Source organism: Mesoplodon mirus, assembly GCF_964341445.2.
Source record: "Mesoplodon mirus genome assembly, chromosome: 9".
NCBI classification, from domain to species: domain Eukaryota; kingdom Metazoa; phylum Chordata; class Mammalia; order Artiodactyla; family Ziphiidae; genus Mesoplodon; species Mesoplodon mirus.
The window spans coordinates 56,680,981-56,703,500 of record NC_138985.1 but is presented as its reverse complement, the minus strand read 5'-3'; the positions used below and the strand labels follow the sequence as shown (position 1 = coordinate 56,703,500).

The 22,520-nt window shown below is 40.4% G+C and overlaps 1 protein-coding gene across 1 annotated transcript in view; it reads left to right on the top strand.

Moving 5' to 3' along the window:
• ASB4 (ankyrin repeat and SOCS box containing 4) overlaps positions 1–22,520 on the top strand; it is a 66,431-nt gene that overhangs the window by 4,822 nt on the left and 39,089 nt on the right. The window contains exon 2 of the mRNA XM_082632178.1: positions 5,821–6,120. Within this exon, the coding sequence (XP_082488304.1) occupies positions 5,821–6,120 (300 nt within the window). The remainder of the gene's footprint in view (positions 1–5,820; positions 6,121–22,520) is intronic.

Genomic DNA, 22,520 nt, shown 5'->3' with positions numbered 1-22,520 from the left:
CCCCCAAACACTGGAGCAGAATCAACCCTTCTTCCAAAAGGTGGCCCAAACACTTCGCTCCTTACTATATTTCCTGAGCCGGGGGTTTTCTACTCAGTGACTCAGGCATATCTCTGGATTCAGATTTAAATTAAACACACACACACACACACACACACACACACACACACACAATTGGTCTGTGTATTTTTGTAGGGGCATAACTCCTAAATTCCTTTAGAACTTTGTGGAGAATTGATATTGGTTTGGAGGTGGACTGCATGTAGCTTTCAGATCATTGATGGCTATTTAGAGATTTGGGGGAGACTAGGTAATCAAACATGGGCACTTCCTGCTACTTAATCTCTACAAGATATTTATCCTCATTTGTAAAGTGGAAGCTTTGTCAAGACCCCCTCTAGATCTCCTGCATGCTGATAATCTTCAGTGTTTTGAAGGGGAAATTATATAAACAGATTAAGTGTCATGGTCTGGGGAAGGTAAAAAGTAAAGGTAGATGCTATAAATCCACATGGGTGTGGCCTATATTTGAGAGTTCTCTCTGGGATTTTTTCCTAGGAGAAAGAATCTGTATTTTCTTCTCAGTTAAGCTCATTGCTCAAGCAGAGCTCAAGCAGAAGGCATCACTGCCCACAAACTGCAGACCCGGGGTGAGAACCAAGTAGTTTACATTAGGGGAAGCAGTGCCTTCCTCACCTCTGGCCCCATCAAGGGCTTTGTTCCGGGGTTTTACTCCCTCCCCACAGTCCTTTGTGCAGTCTGAGCACACAGTCAAAGGGCATCCTGGACTCTGCAGAAGTGAGCAGAGGGGGGCCCTTTGAAAGACAAATGCGAAGAATAAATCACATTTTGAGTTCTGAAGCCCTGGGACAATATTGCTGTGGAAAGAAGGGAGAGTGTACGAAATGAATCTGCCTGATTAGTTAACTGTATTTCTGTCATGCTGTGACCATTGGGGGTTACATTTTGCAGGACAAATTTTGATCTCTTGACGTACCAGCATCAACACAAGCGTGTTAATGGGTGCTGCATCACTGTGGTTTTTTGGCAATGGCATTACCTCAGGTTTGGTTCTCAGTGAGGGTAGGTGTGGTGGAAAGGACACTCCTGCTTGTTTCCACACTTGGTACACAGTGACCTGTGGCCGTATCGTCATTTAAAGGTGGTGACTGTATGTGTGTGGCCTGTTTGCTGTGGACTGCTTCTGTCTCTGCCCTGCTTTGCAAGGGCTTGAATTATCCAGAAACTCCTCCCCACTACCCCCCACCAAAGTTCTGCAATGCAGCTTCAAGATACATTGCGACAGACCCTGATCTGTATCGACTATCTATTCTCTTCCTATCTCTCCACTCAGCTTCCTAGGGGCACCAGCTAAGGGGTCTTGCTGCCACCCACCCATCTACGTTCCTACCACCCACATTCCTTTCTAGGAGAGGTGAGTTGTAGGCACAATTCCATTTATGAGGTTGGCTGAATTCCAACACCTGGCCATCTCTGAGCCCAATTTGCTGGTTAATGATTATGATTATAGGACATGGAGATGAAACTGAATGAGAGGTCAAGGATGACCGATTCATGTAATAAACAGGCAGGATAGATTCTCTAAGTGCTACTGGGAATTTAGGAGGAAGAAAAAAAAATCAACCAGCAAATGTATCTCCATATCAGAGATGTGACATATAGATGAATTCGGGATCTTCTTTCTTTCCTTATGATTTGTGAAGCAGGCTTGGCGCTAAACCTATTCTACTTCCACAAAGACAAAGACAGATGGAAACCCTGCATTGCAGATACTCTGAGTCCATTAGCTTGGACTGAGGCAGACGACTTATGGCTCTAGCAGGCTGAAAAAGTGGCAGTTTTCTCATCTGGAAAATGAAAGGCTTGGACTGGATAATCTTCCCTCCAGCGCTAACATTCTGTGTTTCTTTGATTTTACATCAAAATGGTGTTTTCTTAATCAGCTCTCTGCTGCTTCCTTTCTGAGATCATTTTTCTTACCACTGCAGAAGCAGACTTGAGTTTCCAATCAGTTGCTGCATAGAGCTGCCTAATCTTTGCCGTTAATTGGCAAGCAAAACACACTCCAGTTTTCAGATCTGGAACCAGCTTCTTTGCAAGAGAGTTAGAAGAGGCTGTCTTTGCAAATTGCTTGTAGAGGAAATTTGAGTATTAAGATGACTAAGTATTGGTGTTAAGTGATTCATTCCTTATCAAAAGCAGGTTGCATACCATATAGCTTAAAAACTATGCTTGGAACACAGATTCAATGTGCACAGCTAAATGGAAATGTATATATGGATATATACAAATGTATTGTGTGTGCATATCTATTTACACACACACACACTCACACACACACACACAGGCACAGGGTTGATCCTCCCCAGTCCAGACTGTCTGTGAAACTATTTGTCTCTACCAGGGAAAATCCATATCACCAAATACCTTCCCTTTTCAGTGTCTGAAGTCTGGAATTAGTATCTTAGAACTTAATTCTATTGTATGAATACAGATTCCTACATAAATTCAGATAATCCTAAGAGGGTCACACTTTAAATAATCCTCAGTCTATTAGACCTTAGTGTAAATTAACTTTGGATTTCTTTTTAAAGAACAACTTTGGATAAGGGGAGAGTTGGGAGGACGAGAAAGCAAAATGGCCCTAGAATTCTGAGTGAGATGAAAAGAGATTAAAGTGTGTGTGAGTGTGTGTGTGTGTGTGTCTGTCTGTCTGTCTGTCTGTCTAGGTTGGAGGGTGAGCCATAGAAAAACGAACTTCTGGTTGGGAGCATTCATTCCCTCAGGATTAATCAGCATTGTGCATAACCCTATAAATAACCTCTTTTTTAAAAAATATAAATTTATTTATTTTTGGCTGTGTTGGGTCTTCGTTGCTGTGCATGGGCTTTCTCTAGTTGCGGTGAGCGGGGGCTACTCTTCGTTGGCAGTGCACGGGTTTCTCATTGCAGTAGCTTCTCTTGTTGCGGAGCACAGGCTCTAGATGCACGGGCTTCAGTAGTTGCGGCTTGTAGGCTCTAGAGTGCAGGTTCAGTAGTTGTGGTGCACAGGCTTAGTTGCTCCACAGCATGTGGCATCTTCCTGGACCAGGGCTTGAACCCGTGTCCCCTGAACTGGCAGACAGATTCTCAACCACTGCACCACCAGGGAAGCCCTAAATGGCCTTTGTAAAACTAAATTATTTTCCCCCTGGCCAGGAGCACAACAGTTTATTTTAATTTTATTTATTTTTATAAATAGTAATACATGCACAGGGTACTAAATTTAAAAGCTCAAGGGGAGCATTGAAGGGTAAGTAAATCTATGTTCTTGTCCCCCAGTCCCCACCAGTGCAACCAGTTTCTTGTGTTAGGTGTTTATAAATATTTTCTTACATGTTAGCCTTTATGCACACTCTTCACCTCCCTGCTTCTCTCACTCAATAATATATCTTGAGATTTTTTTCCATACCAGTATACACAGAACTGCCCCCTTTTTGTAATGGCTGTATAGTGTTCCACTGTACGGATGTACATACTTTATTTAAATAGTCTCCTATTGATGAAGATTGAGGTTGTTTCCAATCACTAACCATTAAGAGCAATGCTGTAGTGTAGTGCATGTTGTTGTCCTGGGCCAGGTTACCAGGATTTATAACTCCCGGGAACTTCATACTCTTCATAAAGAGTTCAGTGCAAATAGTGTTCCTGGGAGTTGTGTAATACAGTGGCCCTTATATGGCATTTCACACATGAGTGAATGTACTTGTAGGATAAATACCCAGGAGTGGTGCGTAGGTAGTTCTTTTCACTTAAATGAGAGACTTTTAATACCTGATCACCAGGCCCACCTTTAACGTGGTCATCATCCTCTGAGTGCCCTCCAGATGCTCATTTTTGTTGCCCAGAAGTATTCACCATATTTTAGATTTTTCTGACCTCATCTAATCAGTGAAGAATACAACTTTTTTTTTTTTTTTTTTGCGGTATGCGGGCCTCTCACTGTTGTGGCCTCTCCCGTTGCGGAGCACAGGCTCCGGATGCGCAGGCCCAGCGGCCATGGCTCACGGGCCCAGCCTCTCCGCGGCATATGGGATCCTCCCAGACCGGGGCACGAACCCGTATCCCCTGCATCGGCAGGCGGACTCTCAACCACTGCGCCACCAGGGAGGCCCAGAATACAACTTTTATTTCTCTTGTTCTGGGTGCTATACCCTATTAATGTAGCTAAAGATTGTATCAGCATTTGGGCAGCTTCATCTTACTGTTGGCTCATTTCTAGATTATTGTCAACTCAAATACTTAGGTTTTTCCTCAAATAAATTACCATTAAATCATAATCTGCTGGGACTTCCCCGGTGGTTCAGTGGTTAAGACTCCACACTTCCAATGCAGGGGACGTGTGTTCGATCCCTGGTTGGGGAACGAAGATCCCATATCCCACGCGGTGCGGCCAAAATTTTAAATAAATAAATAAATAAAGACGATCTTTCCAAAAAAAATCTAAAAAAAGAAACTCATAATCTGCTTACTTTGTACTCACGTAGTGGAATTTTTACAACCTATTGTAAAAACAAACTTCTGACTTATCCATGTTAAAATTTATATTGTTGTTTCCACCCTAGAGTCTCTTCTAAGCTGTTGAGCTATATCTGCATCTTCATCTTGCCATTAAATATTTCATCTTTCTGAACCTATTTTCCATTCTCCACTCATAGTGAGCTTAATGTTTTGGCTCTGGGTATTGACATTGAAAAAAATATTTATAAAGTTATCTTTGTTATAGCTTGTCAAAATGGCAATCATTGGACACTTGGGAAAAAAGGACTAGTTCAGTGTTTAGAAGTCAGAGGTATGAGGGAAAAAGGAAAGAGAAAGAGGGTGAGAGGGAGGGAGGGTGGGAGGAGAGAGAGAGAGAGAGAGAGAGAGAGAGAGAGAGAGAGAGATTTCCAACAACTAATGGAAAAATTTTATTTAAGATCTCAGTTCTAGGAACAATTATGCTTCTCCTGACCAATTAATTTGTGTATAGCTTGTGGGCATAGTTAATTGTGCAGCATATCATTTTTTCCTGTTTATTTTGGCTGCTGGGAAGTTCAAAGGCAAATTTACAGTGTGGTTCTAGCATATATACAACACAGTTTATATTTTGGGTATCTATCTGATCCTGGACCTCCTTTTATTTTCCTTCCTTATTTTTTCCTTTGCCCTTATTTTCTAGATCATTAAAAAAATCTTGTGTAAAATTTGTAAGCTGCTATAAATTCTTCTTAATTCTTCTTCGGAAAGAGGTGTTGTATAAACTGATAGGCAAATAAAATCTTGGTGTGACAGATTTTCTAAAGACATCAAATACATTCATACCTTAGCTTGACAATAGCAACAACTAGAGGGAAAAAGAACTGTGATGGAATGAAAATTATAAGCTTGTAAGTAACAGCTTTGCAATCATTCAAGACCATGATTGGGAGTTAAAAAAATTCTTTAATAAGAATGTCATGTAAATCATCACGTAAAATAAAATGCAATCACATAAATGAAGGTCTCAAACACAAATGCCTTGGACAGCCAGGAAGGTAAAGTAAATGAAGGACCAAGATAATACAGAATAGTAGAGAGCCCCTGTCCCATTTAAGTAATCCAAATACACCACTAAGCTAAACATTTGCAGATCCATCAGCCACTAGTTTACAACTTCCAAATCATCCCCCAATTTTATAAATGTGACGAAAGTAAAATACTTTGTAAAAATCCTCACTAATTCTCACAGGGAGAAATCCTAGGCCAAGAAGTTAAACTTTCTCTCCCTTTCTTTTTTCAGGTTATTGGTTGCCTAGTTACAAATTAAAGTCTTCCTGGGCCACGGGCCTGCATCTTTCTGTCTTGTTTGGTCACGTGGAATGTCTTCTGGTGCTACTGGACCACAATGCTACAATCAACTGTAGACCTAATGGGAAAACCCCTCTTCATGTGGCTTGTGAAATGGCCAACTTGGATTGTGTTAAGATCCTCTGTGACCGTGGAGCAAAGCTCAATTGCTACTCCTTAAGTGGACACACAGCTTTACACTTCTGTACGACTCCAAGCTCCATCCTCTGTGCCAAGCAATTGGTTTGGAGAGGTAAGCCTTTCTGGGTGGCTGACATTGTCATCTACTTGCCCAGTCATGGTTTTGAAAATTGGTGACCCTTACTTACCTCCAGCAATGTAGTACGTATCTCTATTCATTAAGCCTAATTCAGGGGGCCCTAAAAATATGTAGAGAGATAGTTATGTTGGCCCCGGTCATTCAGTGATGATCACATTGAATTCTTATTACTGTTTTAATTGTAGGAGTCTCGTAATTAACACATTTATTTAACAAATATTTATTAGCTTCTCTGATGTCAGGTAATGTGCTAAGAAAGTAAAAAGAGAAAATAGTTTCTGACTTCTCTGAGCTTATATTCTAGTAGGGGAGATAAATATTGAGGAAATAAATTATAAATACATAACTGTAAATTGGGAAAGGAGCAAAATAAGGTGCTATGAAAGAGAACGTCAGGAATAAACTATTATAAAATGTATAAAACTTCTCTAAAGATAACGATATTTAAGCTGAAACTTTATAATGAGAAGGAGCTGGCCATTAAAAACAAGAGCAAACAAGAAGAGTCTAGGGATAGGGAATAGCATGTGCAAAGTTGCTAGGGGAGCAAAAAACTTGGAATATCCAACACATGGAAGAAAGCCAGTATGGCCAGAATATCATGGGGGAGGGGTGGGAGTGATAAGAGAGTAGAGGGTAGTGCCGCCAGATTACATTGGATGTGTCAGATCATATATGGCCTGATGGGTGCCGAGTGTGGGGTTTAGAAATGGAGCCACTGAAAAGTTTAAAGCAAGGCAATGACACGGTTTAATTTTCACTTAAGATCATCAATATGGGGTCATTCATAAGCTAGTTTGGAGAAGGCCAAGAATGGAAGCAGGGAGACCAGCAGGGAAACTCCTGCAATAGTGTAGGTGAGAGGGATGATGATTTGCACTAAGGGGAAAGCTTGGATAGGAAAATTAGAAAATGGCTTTGCAATATGTTTTAGAAGCAGAATTGGTGGGACTTGGAGATGGATTTGATATAGGTGGGGGTGGGGCTGGGTGACAGAAAAGGAAGTTTTAAAAATCATTGCCAGGCTTCTGGCTTTAGAAAATGGCTGGATAGTGATGCCATTTTTTAAGATGGGAAAACTTGGGGGAAAAGCATGTATGTGGGGAAGATCATTATACCATTTTTTTTAAGTTGGGTTTACAGAGGTATAATTTATATACCATAAATTCACTGTTTTTGAGTAATAGATAGTCATGAAACCATTCACCACAATTATCTCAAAAAATCCCCCGATGCCCTTGGTAGTTAATTCCCTCACTCGCCCCCCACCCCTGGCAACTATTGATCTGTTTTCTGTCCCTTTAGTTTCATCTTTTCAGAATGTCATATTAATTAAATTATACAATATGTAACCTTTTGAGGCTGGTTTCTCCAGTTTAGCATAATGCATTTGAGATTCATCAATGTGACTGCACTCACCGGTAAATCAGACCTTTTTACTGCTGAATAGTATTCCGTGTATAGATGTAACACAGCTTATTCACTCCCTAGTAGAGGGGCATTTGGATTGCTTCTAGTTTTTGACAATTTTGAAAAAAGCTGCTATAAACATTTGCATACACGTTCTTGTATGGACATGTTTCATTTCACATGGGTAAACACCTAGGAATGGGAAGATGGGTTGTATGGTAAGTTTATAAGAAACTGCCAAACTGTTTTCCAAAGTGCTTGTACCCTTTTGCATTTCCGCCAGCAGTGTGTAAGAGTTCCTGTTATCCTCCATCCTTGTGAGAACTTCGTAATGTCAGATTTTTAAAAATTGTTTTAGCCATTAGAATAAGTATTAATAGCATCTCATTATGATTTTAATTTGAATTCCTCTAATGACCAAAGACATTGAGTATGTTTTCATGTATTTGTCTGCCAGCTGTGTGTTCACTTTGGTGAAATATCTGTTCATTCTTTTGCTGCTTTTTGGGTTTTTTTTTAAATGGTTTTCTTGTTATTGATCTGTGAGAGTTCTTAATATATTTTGGATACTAGCCCTTTGTCAAATATGTGTTTTGCAAATATTTTAATTCATTCTTTGGATTTTCATTTTTCTAACGGTGTTTTTAAAAGAGCAGAAGTATTGGGCTTCCCTGGTGGCACAGTGGTTGAGGGTCCACCTGCCGATGCAGGGGACGTGGGTTCGTGCCCTGGTCCGGGATCCCACATGCCGCGGAGCGGCTAGGCCCGTGAGCCATGGCCGCTGAGCCTGCGCATCTGGAGCCTGTGCTCGGCAACGGGAGGGGCCACAGCGGTAAGCGGCCCGTGCACCACAGAAAAAAAACAAAAACAAAGAGCAGAAGTATTTAATTTTGATAAATTCAGTTTATCAATTTTTACCTCTTATGGTTTGTGCTTTCTGTGTTCTAGCTAAGAAATGTTTGATTAACCCAAGTAACAAAGGTTTTCTCCTACGTTTTTCTTCTAGAAGTTTTATAATTTCAGGTTTTACTTTTACGTCTTTGATTCATTTTGAGTTATTTTTTGCATATGGTGTGAGGTACGGGTTAAAGTTCATCTTTTTCGTGTATGGATGGCCAGTTGTTTCAACCTCATTTGTTAAAAAGAATATTCTTTCACCATTGAATTGTTTTGATATTTTTCTCAAAAGTCAATTGGCCAGGACTTCCCTGGTGGTCCAGTGGTTGAGACTTCACCTTCCAAGGGTGCAGGTTCGATCCCTGGTCGGGGAGCTAAGATCCCACACCCCTCACAGCCAAATAACCAAAACATAAAGCAGAAGCAGTATTGTAACAAATTCAATAAATACTTTAAAAATGATCTACATTAAAAAAATCTTTAAAAAAAAGTCAATTGGCCAAATAAGTATGGGTCCATTGATCTATATATCTATTTTTTGCTAATCCTCCACTGCCTTGGTTGCTTTATATCAAGTCTCAAAAGCACATAGGCTGAGTCCTTCTAGGTTAGTTTTAAACATGAGAGGTTTCAGACCTCTTTGAGACATCAAAGTGAGTAAGTCAAGGATGCACTTCATATAAAAGTATATATTTCAGAAAAGAGCTCTGAACTAAAGCAGTAAGTTTAGGAGCCATTGGCCTATAGATTGTATTTGAAGCCAAGGAAATCAATTAACTCACCTGGATAAACAGTGTAGAGAGATAAAAGAGAACTTAGGACCAAGCTCTGACAAATTTTTATGTTTCGATGTTAGCAGGATGGAGAGGAGGCAATAAAAGAGAGTGAAATTATTCTAGGGTTTTGATTTCTCTTCCTTGTGATAACCACTTTCCTCTATAATTCTTTATTTCTAAGAATGTGTTAAAATATATTCCACACTAAAAAAAAAAATAAAGAGTGAAATGGATTGATAAATGAAGTTGGAGAAAATCCAAGAGCAATTTTGGCATCAGAGAAACTAAGAAAAAGGCAGGTTCAAGAATGGGGGAGTGGTCAGTTGTATTGATAGCTACTGAGAGGTTTAATCAGATGTTCATTAGATGAAGTGACAGAGCTACCACTGACAAAAGTAGTTTTGGTGAAATGGTAGGTGTAGAAGCCAGATCAGAAGATGTGAATGGGAGGTTAGAAACTAGAGATGGCATATGCTGACAACTGTTAAAAGAAATTTGGCTGCAAATGTGAGCATAAGAGTAGCATGATTGCTGAAGGGGGTTTGGGGGTGGGGGTGGGGTTTGTCACAGGAGACTATTATCTACAGTTGAAGATAAAAGGAAATGTTTGGGGACTTCTCTGGTGGCACAGTGGTTAAGAATCCGCCTGCCAGGCTTCCCTGGTGGCGCAGTGGTTGAGAGTCCGCCTGCCGATGCAGGGGACACGGGTTCGTTCCCCGGTCTGGGAAGATCACATATGCCGCGGAGCAGCTGGGCCCGTGAGCCATGGCCGCTGAGCCTGCGCGTCCGCAGCCTGTGCTCCGCAATGGGAGAGGCCACAACAGTGAGAGGCCCGCGTAATGCAAAAAAAAACAACAAAAAAAAAACCAAAAAAAAAAAGAATCCGCCTGCCAATGCAGGGGACATGGGTTCGAGCCCTGGTCCAGGAAGATCCCACGTGCCGTGGAGCAACTAAGCCCGTGCGCCACAGCTACTGAGCCTGCGCTCTAGAGCCCGTGAGCTACAACTACTGAGCCCGTGTGCCACAACTACTGAAGCCTGCGCTCCTAGAGCCCGTGCTCTGCAACAAGAGAAGCAACCGCAATGAGAAGCCCGCGCACCACAACGAAGAGTAGCCCCCACCTGCCGCAACTAGAGAAGGCCCCTGCACAGCAATGAAGACCCAGTGCAACCAAAAAAAAAAAAAAAAAAAGGAAATGTTTGTACGCTGAAGGAAATGATTTATAGAAAGCAAACAGTTGAAGATGCATGAAACAGGATGACTGAAAGGTCCAAATCTCAGAGAAGCTGAGATGGGCTGAAATCCAGAGACCTTGAGACACATCCTCCTTTTCAGCAGGTGAGCCAAAGTAAAAGATGGTTTTAATGCCAAAGCACTTGTAGATTTGGTTGTGGTAAGATGAGGGAGTCCTTATCTGGTACAAAGTCATCAGCCAAAATGAGAGCAGAAAGACTGGAAATTGGATGAGAGAGGGGAAGATATGGAAAGGTCATGGGGAAAGAATGGGAGGACATGCTTGAAGATGCTATGGTCTTCTCAACCTGTGAGAACTAAAGGGAAAAAAAAATCACCCCAGCTTATTCTCCTTCTTGCCTGCCCTGGGAGGAAGGGCCTAGTGCAGAGATGCTTGGAGAAGGACAGGCATCCATTGGAGCTTATCCACTTTACCTTCCTGCATGGGGCTATCACCACCTTTCATATTTACTTATACATTTATTTTTAGATTTAGTTTTTTTTAATCTACATTTGAACTAATTAATTTAAACTTTTAAGCTGTTTATCTTCAAAATTTTTGGAAAGTTAAGAAATTATATATTTGTTTAGTTACTGATCTTTTATATCGCTGCCTTTTCATCAACCATGGACTAACAGTGAGCTCCCGACCTCGTCTTTCCTCAGAGGTGTTACCACACAGCTTTCCCAGAGGACACAGTTATTCCCCATGTGCTTTATCCCTGCCGACAGAGGGAGACCTACCTAGAGAGGGAGGAGTAAAGAGGTAGGAGGAGACTGAGCAATGCCCCCTGTAGGCTGACACAAGGAATTGGACTGATAACCGGAGAGGAAGAGTAGAAGGAAGTCTGTTAAAGATAACTGACCCTTTAGCACCATGTCATCAAAGACTGAAGCCATAACAAGAAAGATAAATTAGGGCCTCCCTGGTGGCGCAGTGGTTGAGAGTCCGCCTGCCGATGCAGGGGATACGGGTTCGTGCCCCGGTCCGGGAGGATCCCATATGCCGCGGAGCGGCTGGGCCCGTGAGCCATGGCCGCTGAGCCTGCGCATCCGGAGCCTGTGCTCCGCAACGGGAGAGGCCACAACAGTGAGAGGCCCGCATACTGCAAAAAAAAAAAAAAAAACAAAAACAAGAAAGATAAATTAGAGAACACAAAAACGTTTGTTTCAACATCTGTGTGGCAAACAGATTATAAAATTAAAAAGCAGTCATAGGGCTTCCCTGGTGGTGCAGTGGTTGAGAGCCCACCTGCCGATGCAGGGGACACGGGTTCGTGCCCCGGTCCGGGAGGATGCCACATGCCGCGGAGTGGCTGGGCCCGTGAGCCATGGCTGCTGAGCCTGTGCGTCCGGAACCTGTGCTCCGCAACGGGAGAGGCCACAACAGTGAGAGGCCTGCGTACCGAAAAAAAAAAAAAAAAAAAAGCAGTCATAAAACGGAAAAATATTTGGGACTATATGACAAAGGGCTCATATCCTTACTATGTAAAGAAACTTTAAAAATTAAAGTTAGGAGGGTAACAGCTAAGAGGGAAAAAAAAAGCACAAAGGGACCAAGAACAGGAATAGGTATTTCAGAAAAAAAACAGGCGAGCATATAAACGACAAATAAAGGTAACATAATGATCACTTGTATTGTAATCAGTAAAATGTCAATTAAAAATAAGAATTAGATGTTTTGTTGTGTTTATTACATTAATAAAGATATCAAAGATGATAATACATATGTTGACAAACACGTGGGGCAGTGCTCTCACACAGGCTTAATGGAGTGAAAATGCATACGATTGAGGGGAATATCAAAAGCTTAAAACCTTTTTAAACTCAGAAATTCTGCCTCTAGGATTAGGGACTAATTCAGCACCTTTTGACTCAGGGTTCTCATTGATGTAGGGCCTCAAATTCAGACTTTGGATATATCTCTAAACAAGGTTATACACTGAGTCAGAGATAACTGATGAGAAAGAAAGACTTTTATCATGTAACAGAATTGTGCTTGGTCACGTGATCTGTAGTACACTAGAAATTGAGACTTCTCCTAATTCTATGAGAATCTTCAAAATAGTGTAGTTATAGTGTGTTTTGTTTTATATTTTTGCAATAAAAGCTTTGGTTAAGGAATACATTTAAAATATACCACAATTTTAAAAGATATATATTGGCATTTTTAATTTTTTAATGTACTTAGAGTCTCAAAAAAGTTGCTTGATTTCTTTTTGCCCTCAGAGTCATTTATATTACTGAAATACTTAAAAATATTTTTATATATAATAGAAAAATTTAAGCTGTTACCTCCATACCATACAGACATCAAAAATGATATTGTAAAAGAATGTTTATTGACATAGAAAGATTTTTTACAAATAAGTTCATAGGAGTGTATGAACTGCATAAACTTATTTTTCTAAAAATTATATATTATTATGCATATCAGAAAATAATATCTGAATTATGAGTCAAACTTGATAGCATAAGTAATATTTAGCTGTAGCTAAGTAACTTCAAAAAAGCAAATTTGTTATGTCGGATCCTTACTCTTAGAATAAGTGTTTTTTTTAAGTGTGGTACCTGGAAAATATTTCAAAACAAAATAAAACTGTAAATCAGGTAATTGGGTAAAACTTCACCCATTTTATGATTGGAGAAAAAGAGAAAAGGAGAAGAGAAGTGCTTGGAGGTAATCTTCTAGTCTGGAAATTCTAGAAAACTGTCAGCATCTTGCAGCCTTTCTTTTGCATTTTTATGTCTTCAGTTTCTTGGACAGTGCTTGGCACATAGGAGGTACTCAATAAATGGTCTCTGACTGATCTGGGAATGACTCCAGGAGCCCTGAGTGCATGGAAGGGAACTACTGCCATCTAGTAAATAGAAACTGTTATGTTCACAGTTAATTAAATGCTGCTGTTGGTCAGTTTTACTCTCTCAGTCTCTAGGGAGATAGCTGAGGGATGAATTTTCTCTCTCCAGGATTATGTGATAGACACTTTGAGAAGTCACATACATCACTTTGTAGCTGGACAGAGGGAATTGAGACAGCACACAGACAAGGAAAATAAGTCAGGCTAACGTTAAGCTCAGGACCAGAGAAGTCCATTAGAGGAAAACCAATGCCATGGCAACTGAAAACCGATGTAATTTCATTTGCTATTTAATGGGCTCTTTGTGGAAAAGTGCTCTTTGTGGAAAAGGCTAATTGAGGCCAAAAAATTGCATGCAATTTTCTCTTAAAGGATTTCCCCCTATTTTTTCAATGTTGCAGAGCCTGCTTTGTCCTCAGGCTGGATTTTGTCTGCTATTTTTCTGTTTGCCTTTCTACTTAATGCCCCCCATCTTCTGGCCTTTGTTTCCTTTGGTATTAGTATAATAGTGTTCATCAGTTGAGAAGGCTTATTTACCTCAGTGAAAATGTCCTTTCTGTGAATCCTGCATTTCCCTACAAATAAAGAGAGTCAGGTCAGGTTTAGCTGTCCGAAAAGCAGCATATTATTTTTACCTATTCCCTTTCGTAAGAGGAAAATGAAAGCTGCTTGCTTTTCTCTGCATGAAGCAAATCCTGACAGTTGGAGGAAAATTTGTTACTGCAGGAAAGCCATAAAAATTCAAATGTTTCCTAGCAGAATGTAGCATGAGGGCAATGTAAAGGAGACCATGGCGTTTAAAAGACTGTCCCCTGCTACTTGGTGTGACAGTGGCACGAGTTACCTGCACGTTAGGAAATTCCCTATTCAGTGATGTGAACACAGTAAGGCAAGATGTCATTGGACTTCACTTTAGCCAAGAAATAGATATGCCTGCTTGACAGACACCTCTCTCACCAGTCCATCACCTTCTGTCTTTCCATCTCTTAGGTTATATATTGTAATAGTACAAATCTGACCCTCCTAGTCACTTGCAAATAACCTTGGGGATTTTTGTCCCATATGCTGTATGGGACATACACTTGTGCAATAAGAATTTAATATTTTCTTTAAATTGACATTACTTATTAAATTTAATTTTAAAGGAACCTTTATATCACTATAAAAATTAATTCATCACTATAAAAAATATGGCAGGGCTTCCCTGGTGGCGCAGTGGTTGAGAGTCCGCCTGCCGATGCGGGGGACGTGGGTTCGTGCCCCGGTCCGGGAGGATCCCACATGCTGCGGAGCGGCTGGGCCCATGAGCCATGGCCGCTGAGCCTGCGCATCCGGAGCCTGTGCTCCGCAACGGGAGAGACCACAACAGTGAGAGGCCCGCGTACCACAAAAAAAAAAAAAAAAAAAAAAAAAGGCCAAAATCCCTTGCTGTACATAGAAGGTAATAGTAACAGTAAATAATGAGCAATCAAATTCTTGACCTCTGTCAACCCAGAGACCTTCTTTTCTCAAATGGCAGAGAATGACTTTAAAAATCCTCGTCTTTTGGTTGCTATTTTTTCTAGAAGCATTATCTTCAATTCATCTGCTCTGAATGAATGAACTTGAAATTTGTTTGCAGGTCATCTCCCACGTCCAGTCAAGCAGCAGGTGCTCCAGCCCAGTAAAGAATGTCCCATGTAAAATCATAGCACACTTGGGAAGGCATTGCCTTAAGCAGGGCTTTGTAAAGTTGATGGTCTATTTAGTAGTGAATTTTAGAAGCCTCCCCTTGAGAATCAGGAGTGGAATAAGTTTGCTGCTCTCACATCTCACACCTTTGTCCTGGAGGTCCTAGCTGACACAAAGAGAAAAGAAAAATAAGATGTAAGAAGATTAGAAAGCAGGAAGCAAAACAGCCATTATTTCACACTATATGTTTGTCTAGATTAAAAAAAACAAGAAAATTTAAGGTCAAATGGTTAGAATTCATAACTGAATTCAGAAGAGGTACTGCATTTGAGATCAATATACAAAAATCAAAAAATCAAAAATCTGGTATTTCTATATACCAGAAACAAGCAGTGAGAAATTATAATAAGAAAAGATGTATTTACAAAACCACAAGAAATTTAAGGGACTTAGAAAATGTATTCAGCAAAGGGTGGAAGAAATATAAAAATTGATTAAAAGACATTAAGAGGATACCACATTCAAGGTTTATTACAAAAAATGTATTTCTTGATTACTTGCTCCTCAGAGGCAACCACTTTCATTTCTTTTAGCTGATTAGTTGGATATTTATCTCCATATTGCTAAATAAATACCATTTATTTATGCATAAAATTGAAAAGAATAAGTAGCAACATAAACAGTTTTCTGATAATCTATTGATTTATCATAATGGAAGATGGATCTGGCTCCTTTTCCTCCCTGCCCTCCCCATACAAGTATCTTTCCTATCCTCCATCCTCACAATATAATGACATTATAACTATGAGGCTTGTACTAAACTAGGATAACCATTCCTTCTTTGTACAACATTTTGTTTTCCCTGGAGCTAATTGTCTTATTTTATTAATTTGCTTATTTTTTTAATGAATCACCACTATTTTAACCCCAAAACTTTTGCCAATAGTTTTAATCTTTTCTGAAAATATTTCAATTTAACAGGTATCTAATCAGTTTTATTTTCTTGAAAAAAGTCCCTTCTGGAGACTTCAGTTCTATTCCAACCACTGTCATCCTGAAATCTCCATTCTCTCATCATCCTGGAGAGTCCCTTTTGCCTCTCCCTATGTTAGATTTCCTGTTCCTGGATCCTGGGTCTTTCTAGATCTTGGTTTGTTGCCTGTTTGGGCCTCCATTAGTTATTTCTGAGAAGGGGCACAAGAAACTGCTCATGCATTTATTTTACCCTGACTTGGCACAGAATTCTAGATTGATAATCATTTTCCTTTAGAATGATGAAGGCATTTCTCCGTGGCCATTTTATTTCCTCATGGTTTCTTTGTGACTTATTGTCTTCCTCTCTGAGAGGTTTAGGATTTTCTTTTTGTCTTTTGACGTTCTGAAATTCCATGATGATGTGCCTTGATGGATTGATTTTCACCTGTTGTACTGGGTTCTTTCAACCCCAAAATGTGCATGTCTCTCAGTTTTGAGAAATCTTCCATAATTATTTCTTACCTGAATTCTTTTCTTTTGTTTCCTGTATGCTCTCTTCCTTGAATTGATATTATTTGGATATTGTACCTTCTGGACTGTTCTTCTAATTGTCTTATATTGTCTCTCCTGTTTTACATTGCTTTATCTTAATGCTCTACTTTCTAGGAGATTTACTCCCAATTATTTTTCTTAGTTGCTTATTGTCTCTACCATCTTAAAGGCTTTCCTTAGATGTTTTGTAATCTTTGGCTGTCTGCTGATATTTAAAATTGAGTGACTAAACACTGATATGGAATCTATGTGTATGAGTGGGGTTAGTTGACTGTTGACTTCACTCTAGGGGATCTAATGGGACCTGTAATTTGAGGACTTGGTGACATCGTATCTTTAGATATTTTTTCTTAGGCTGGTCAGATTCTCCAAAGAAATCTCTACCTGGCTTCTTTCTGGAGGGCCAAGGCCTGGATGCCAGTATTCTAGGCTCCCAGGTGGGGAAGAGGACTTGGAATGCAAATGTGGTATACATGCATTCTAGAATGCTCTGCCTGGCTGAGCTAACTTCTAGACCACTTAAGGCTTTAGTTCAGACATCAGTTCCAAAGATCATTCTTCCTGAATTCCCTTAAACTAAGTTAGGTCCCTGTGTTATTCTGTATTCTCATAGCACATTGTAATTTTCCTTTGTGGCCCCTATATTTTATTTGCTTAATCCTTTTATTAGTGTTACACCCCTCACTAAACTCTGTTTCATAAGAACAGAGTTTTTCTCAGCATAGCCCGTGCATAATACATATTGGTTGTTGATTGTTGAATGTTTATTGAATGTTCAATAAAGAACAAGTACTAGAACTAGGGAGGACAAGTGTGCTTGAACCAGGGCAATTCCATGACTGTTACTGTCAAAATAACTCTGGGTTATTCTTTTCCCATATGAAGAGAGCAAGCTGGGATGGAGGGAGAAGTCAGAAGTGTCAAATACTACTGAGAAATCTAGTACATTGAGAGTTAAAAATTTTCCATTGGATTCAGTGACGTGGAAGGAGGCTGTAGCAATCAATTGAGTGAAGATGCAGAAATCAGAACAGAGGGGATTGATAATGCAAAAGAGATAGTCTGAGTGTGAACAAGACTTTTAAAGTTTGTGAAGAGGAGGCAAGAAGGCAGATGAAGAGGGAAATGGTGCTGAGAAATTTTTTCTTCTAGATAACAGAAACCTGAGCATTTAAGAAACTGATGACAGACCTCACTAGTGAGGCAGACACTGAGGACAGAGTGTAGAGGAGAGATAGTTTATGGTATGAGGATTCTGAGAAGTTTGGGAAATGAGATCTAGAACGAGGCAGAGGGATTGACTCTAGAGAGAAGAACACCTGTTCTATTGTAGTTGGAGGCAAAAAAAGAGAGAGGATGGGAGTTGACACTGGGTAGTCAGACTTTAGGGAAGTTTCCCTCTGAAAGGTATTTTCTATGTAAAGTAGAGGTGAGGAGATCTGAGAGTGAAAAGAGAGGGAAAAGGGTTAAAAGATTGAGGAAGTTAAAAAGGTTTTAAGTTATTATTATGGAGGGTGGGGAAATAAGTTGAGTAGAGAAACATTGGCTTGCTGAGCAGTCTCAAGGACCCAATGGAGTTTATTTGTTTGTTTGTTTTTTGCGGTACGCGGGCCTGTCACTGCTGTGGCCTCTTCCGTTGCGGAGCACAGGCTCCAGACGCGCAGGCTCAGCGGCCATGGCTCAAGGGCCCAGCCGCTCCGCGGCATGTGGGATCTTCCCGGACCGGGGCACGAACCCGTGTCCCCTGCATCGGCAGGCGGACTCTCAACCACTGCGCCACCAGGGAAGCCCCCAATGGAGTTTTTATGTTTGATTTTATGGTGGTACCGGTCTTGTACAGGTGGCACTGCATCTGTAGTGATTTTTGCCATATAGCTCTCAGCTGCTTAGGTGCAGGTGCTGAGACAGTAGATAATTGGGTTCACTCAGGATTAAGTTCATTCATAGCACTAGGCAGGCGCTATGAAGAGTTGGAGATAGTTTAAAGTTTTGGCAAAAGAGTGATTGAAATGATGGAGAATGGAACTCAGCTGGATAGGAAGGGGAAGGGAGGAGTATAAGGACCGTCTAATGGACAAAGAGATCACGGAGAGGGGTTCTAATGAAACCAAGGTACAAAGATAGGCAGTTTTGGTCAGAGAGTTGGATTTGGGAATTCGTGATTTCTGGAGACTGATCAGTTTCAGGGTAATGACTCAGTCCAGGTATGTCTAGAGGTGGGAGTCACCAGATCAGAAAGGAGGAGAAAGTCACAGGAGAGAATGAGATCGAGAAACTGAGAGACAGGGCATTAAGTGGTCATCTGAGTGATTGTTAAAGCCACCCAGAATTTGTGTGGAGAGGGATCATGTGAGTCAGGTGCCGAAGTCTTCAGAAACTGATGGGGAGATAAATGTATTCAGGAAGGAAGGTAGGTGGTATCGATGAAAAAGCAGAGCCCCAAAGAAGCAGTGATATTCTTTTTATTTTTTCTTTTTTTCAAGAGAATTAGGGAAAGATTGGAAGCATCAATGGCGAGTCAGAGATATAAAAAAGAACACCCAGCTATATACTGCAGGCCAGAGTTAAGCATCCCGCATCACTTCTTTCAGCTTGGAATAGGGCAAAGCTACTTTGGTTGCCATGGTGACCAGCGCCATGTCTCTGGGCTCATGAATCCTGTGTTCCAAACTAAGCACTTAGCAATAGCTTCTGAATAAACGCAACAGAGCTCTGCATACTGAAAAGGGCACATTCATGTTAAGCAGGGGAGAAAGGTTTTAAATTTCATTCATTAAACTTGAGTAAATAATTTAATATCTTTGTGCATCAGTCCTCCTAGCTAACGAATAAGGATAAATGCTTAATGGAAAATCTAGCCTAATAAAGTTAACAGCATTGGCTTTACATATAAAGGAAATTGATGTAGCTGGTATATATGCATATGAAGGGGAAAATGGAAAGGAAGGAAACATATAAGTGTCTGCGATGTGGAATGTCAGGTACTGTAAAATAAAATGTCTCATTTAATCCTCACAACCACCATGTGAGATTGTTCTTATTATTCATATTATTCTCTTCATCTTATAGATGAGGAATTGGAAACTCAGTAGTTAAATAAGGCCCCAGCTAACACAATTGGTAGAATTTAACCAGGCCCCATTCTAACCAATTGGGCTCCAGGGTGGTCCTACAATGCCTTGCTGAAAATTGCATACTGCTTATTCTTCTGGGACTTTTGGCTAATTGAAAAGTTAGGAGAAAAATTTGTGCTAAGGTGATACTACCTATATAAAAGAGCAGTTTAAATGCTGTATTAGAATTCCATTAGCTTAAAAAAATTTCACCATCACAAGATGATTTTAAAGGCTCTTCTTGGAAAAAAACCCCGAGAAGATAGCTGGGTATATTAAACGTGTGTTTAATTAAGAGACGTGAAGAAGAAAACTCGCTATTTGCAAGTATATACAAGGTACATGTGCATATACATGTTTACATATATGCTAAAAAATAAATTTAAAAAAGAAGGTTTAGAGTTGCAAAGCAGATCCTTAACACAGAAGCTGATATTTTTCTTCTAAGTATAATGCCTTTATTTGGGTTTTCTGGCTTTGCTCCAACAAAGGTGTAGATAAGTGATAGAAAAAGATATATTAAAAATCCATTGGGCTTCCCTGGTGGCGCAGTGGTTGCGAGTCCGTCTGCCGATGCAGGGGATGCGGGTTCGTGCCCCGGTTCGGGAAGATCCCACATGCCGCACAGCGGCTGGGCCCGTGAGCCATGGCCGCTGAGCCTGCGTGTCTGGAGCCTGTGCTCTGCAGCGGGAGAGGCCACAAACGGGGAGAGGTCACAACGGTGAGAGGCCCGCGTACCGCAAAAAAAAAAAAAAAAAAATCCATTAATTCATTTTCCTTAAAATTAAATCCTTTAATTAAAAAGATAAATTTCTAATTCCTGCTTCTAATACAGCAATTTGATCAATTTCTAATTTGATCAGTTTCTAATTCCTGCTTCTAATATAGCAAGGTTTAAAATATATGGAAACAACTGGGTCCAAGTTAAATATCCCTGTCACTAAACTTAGCTGTTAGCAATGTCTTTTAATTCAAATACTAATTGTTTTGGTCTCAGCTATATGAATATGAATATCCTAAGTCTATTTCCTTAACTTTGCGTTGCTTACTGCTGCCCCAGACAATTTCCAAGTGTTTCTTCAACAGGAAAGTGTTAATTCCAGCCCTCTCTCCCATTAGTGTTATAGGTTTCCTTCTCCGACTGGCTCTCTCTACTTTAAATTCTCCTATCAAAGGCCATATGTGACCTGAGTTGTAAGTTTTCAGTCTGGATATTTTATCTTTGTTTTATAACTAGCAGCATCTGAAACCAGAAATTGAAGGATGAAATTTCCTTGGGCTTGCACTGCTTTATTTTTTTTCTATCATCACTTCTCTAATTTGTTCTTACTTAGAGGAGGCTGGATCTTATTATCTTCTGAACAGTTTAAACACCATTTAGCAAAAGATATCAGCTTTATAAACAGAAATGTAAGTGTTTTCTTTGTAATCTCCATAAGTAATAATTTATGGAAGATAATCTAAACAATTTTAATAAGAGACTCCCAGGGCTGATTTGGAGGTAAAATGGTTAAGTCAAACAAGAGCCTAGGGCCTCCATCTCAGTTTTCTATTAAATTAACGAAGAAAACACCCAAATAGAGGAAGTGGCAAAAGCATCAGAACTGGAGGCTAAGATTCTAGCATACGCCAGCTTCCTGAAAAAGTTTCTACTAATTAGAAAGCTAATGGGAAGAGAATAAAGTGGATCCCCTCTTTTCTGAGATAAAACATCTCCCTGGCAGTCAGAAGAGGTATTAGCCAACCCCCACTGAGAGCCACTGAGGGCTGAATACTTGCGGGGAGGCCCCTAGAGCGTCCTTTGCCTTGGTTCCTTGTGCCTTAGAAGTACCAGCAGCCCTCTGAAAGTCTCTTCAGTTAAGAGGGCCATGCCAAGCAAAGAACCAAGTGGTAAAGGCAGGAAGTAAATCCACTTCTTGCAAGCAGAGTTGAATTAACCTGGGTTGGGGCAGGAGGAAAAGACTGAATAAGAGCCCTGGGGGAAGGTCCACTTGAGCGTAATAATAATAGTAACAACAGCTGGATATGGCATTTCTGTTGCATGCCTGGCATTTTATCATATTCTCATTTAATCCTCACAACTATCCTATGAGAGCAATACTATTATTTCCATTTGCAGGTTAAAGCACTGAGCTTTAGGCGAGTTGCTTACTGGTAAGACCAGGTTTTGAATGCAGGTTGACCTCAATGCAGAGCAACTGCTTTTTCCACTAGGTGGGGCTGCCTCTCCTTTGCTACTCAGAATCCTGCCAATAATGTAACTTAATCTTGAGACTGCCCAGTTGCCCAGTTCTGTGAATCTGTCTCCGCTGTAGGCTGGACATGTCAGTCAATAAACCAGCTGCTTCCTCAGCTCCTTCTAGAACTGCCTTGTTCACAGCCCCTGATGAAGGGAAGGCTTAAGTTGTTAAGTTCTGTAGCACTGGATCCTTCCCCACCACAGCCCATTAGACCAGAGGTGGTATTCAAGCCAAGGGGCTCAAATATGACTTGATATGAAAATATGAACTCAAGTATAGTCTTAAGAGTGTAGGTTCTTGCGTAAGATCGCCTGGGTTCAAATTCTGACCCCCTTCCCCATTCACTACCTACGTGAGGGAGGGCAAGATTTAACCTCTGAATCTCAGCCCTCATTTACCAAATGGGGATATTGATAATAATCCAAGCTGATTCTAGGTCAAATAAGTTTGGGAAAATGCATGTTAAATTAGACAGATTTCCTCACCATAGGACTTTTCAGAATCCTTCATATGCTAATGTGAATTGTGACTACACCAAGGGACACAAATTTTACAAATTTATTTAACTACAGAGCTTTTATTTTTAATGAATATTACAGTACTAATATGCCGTAGCACAGGCTTTGGGAAATAATGGCTGAGAA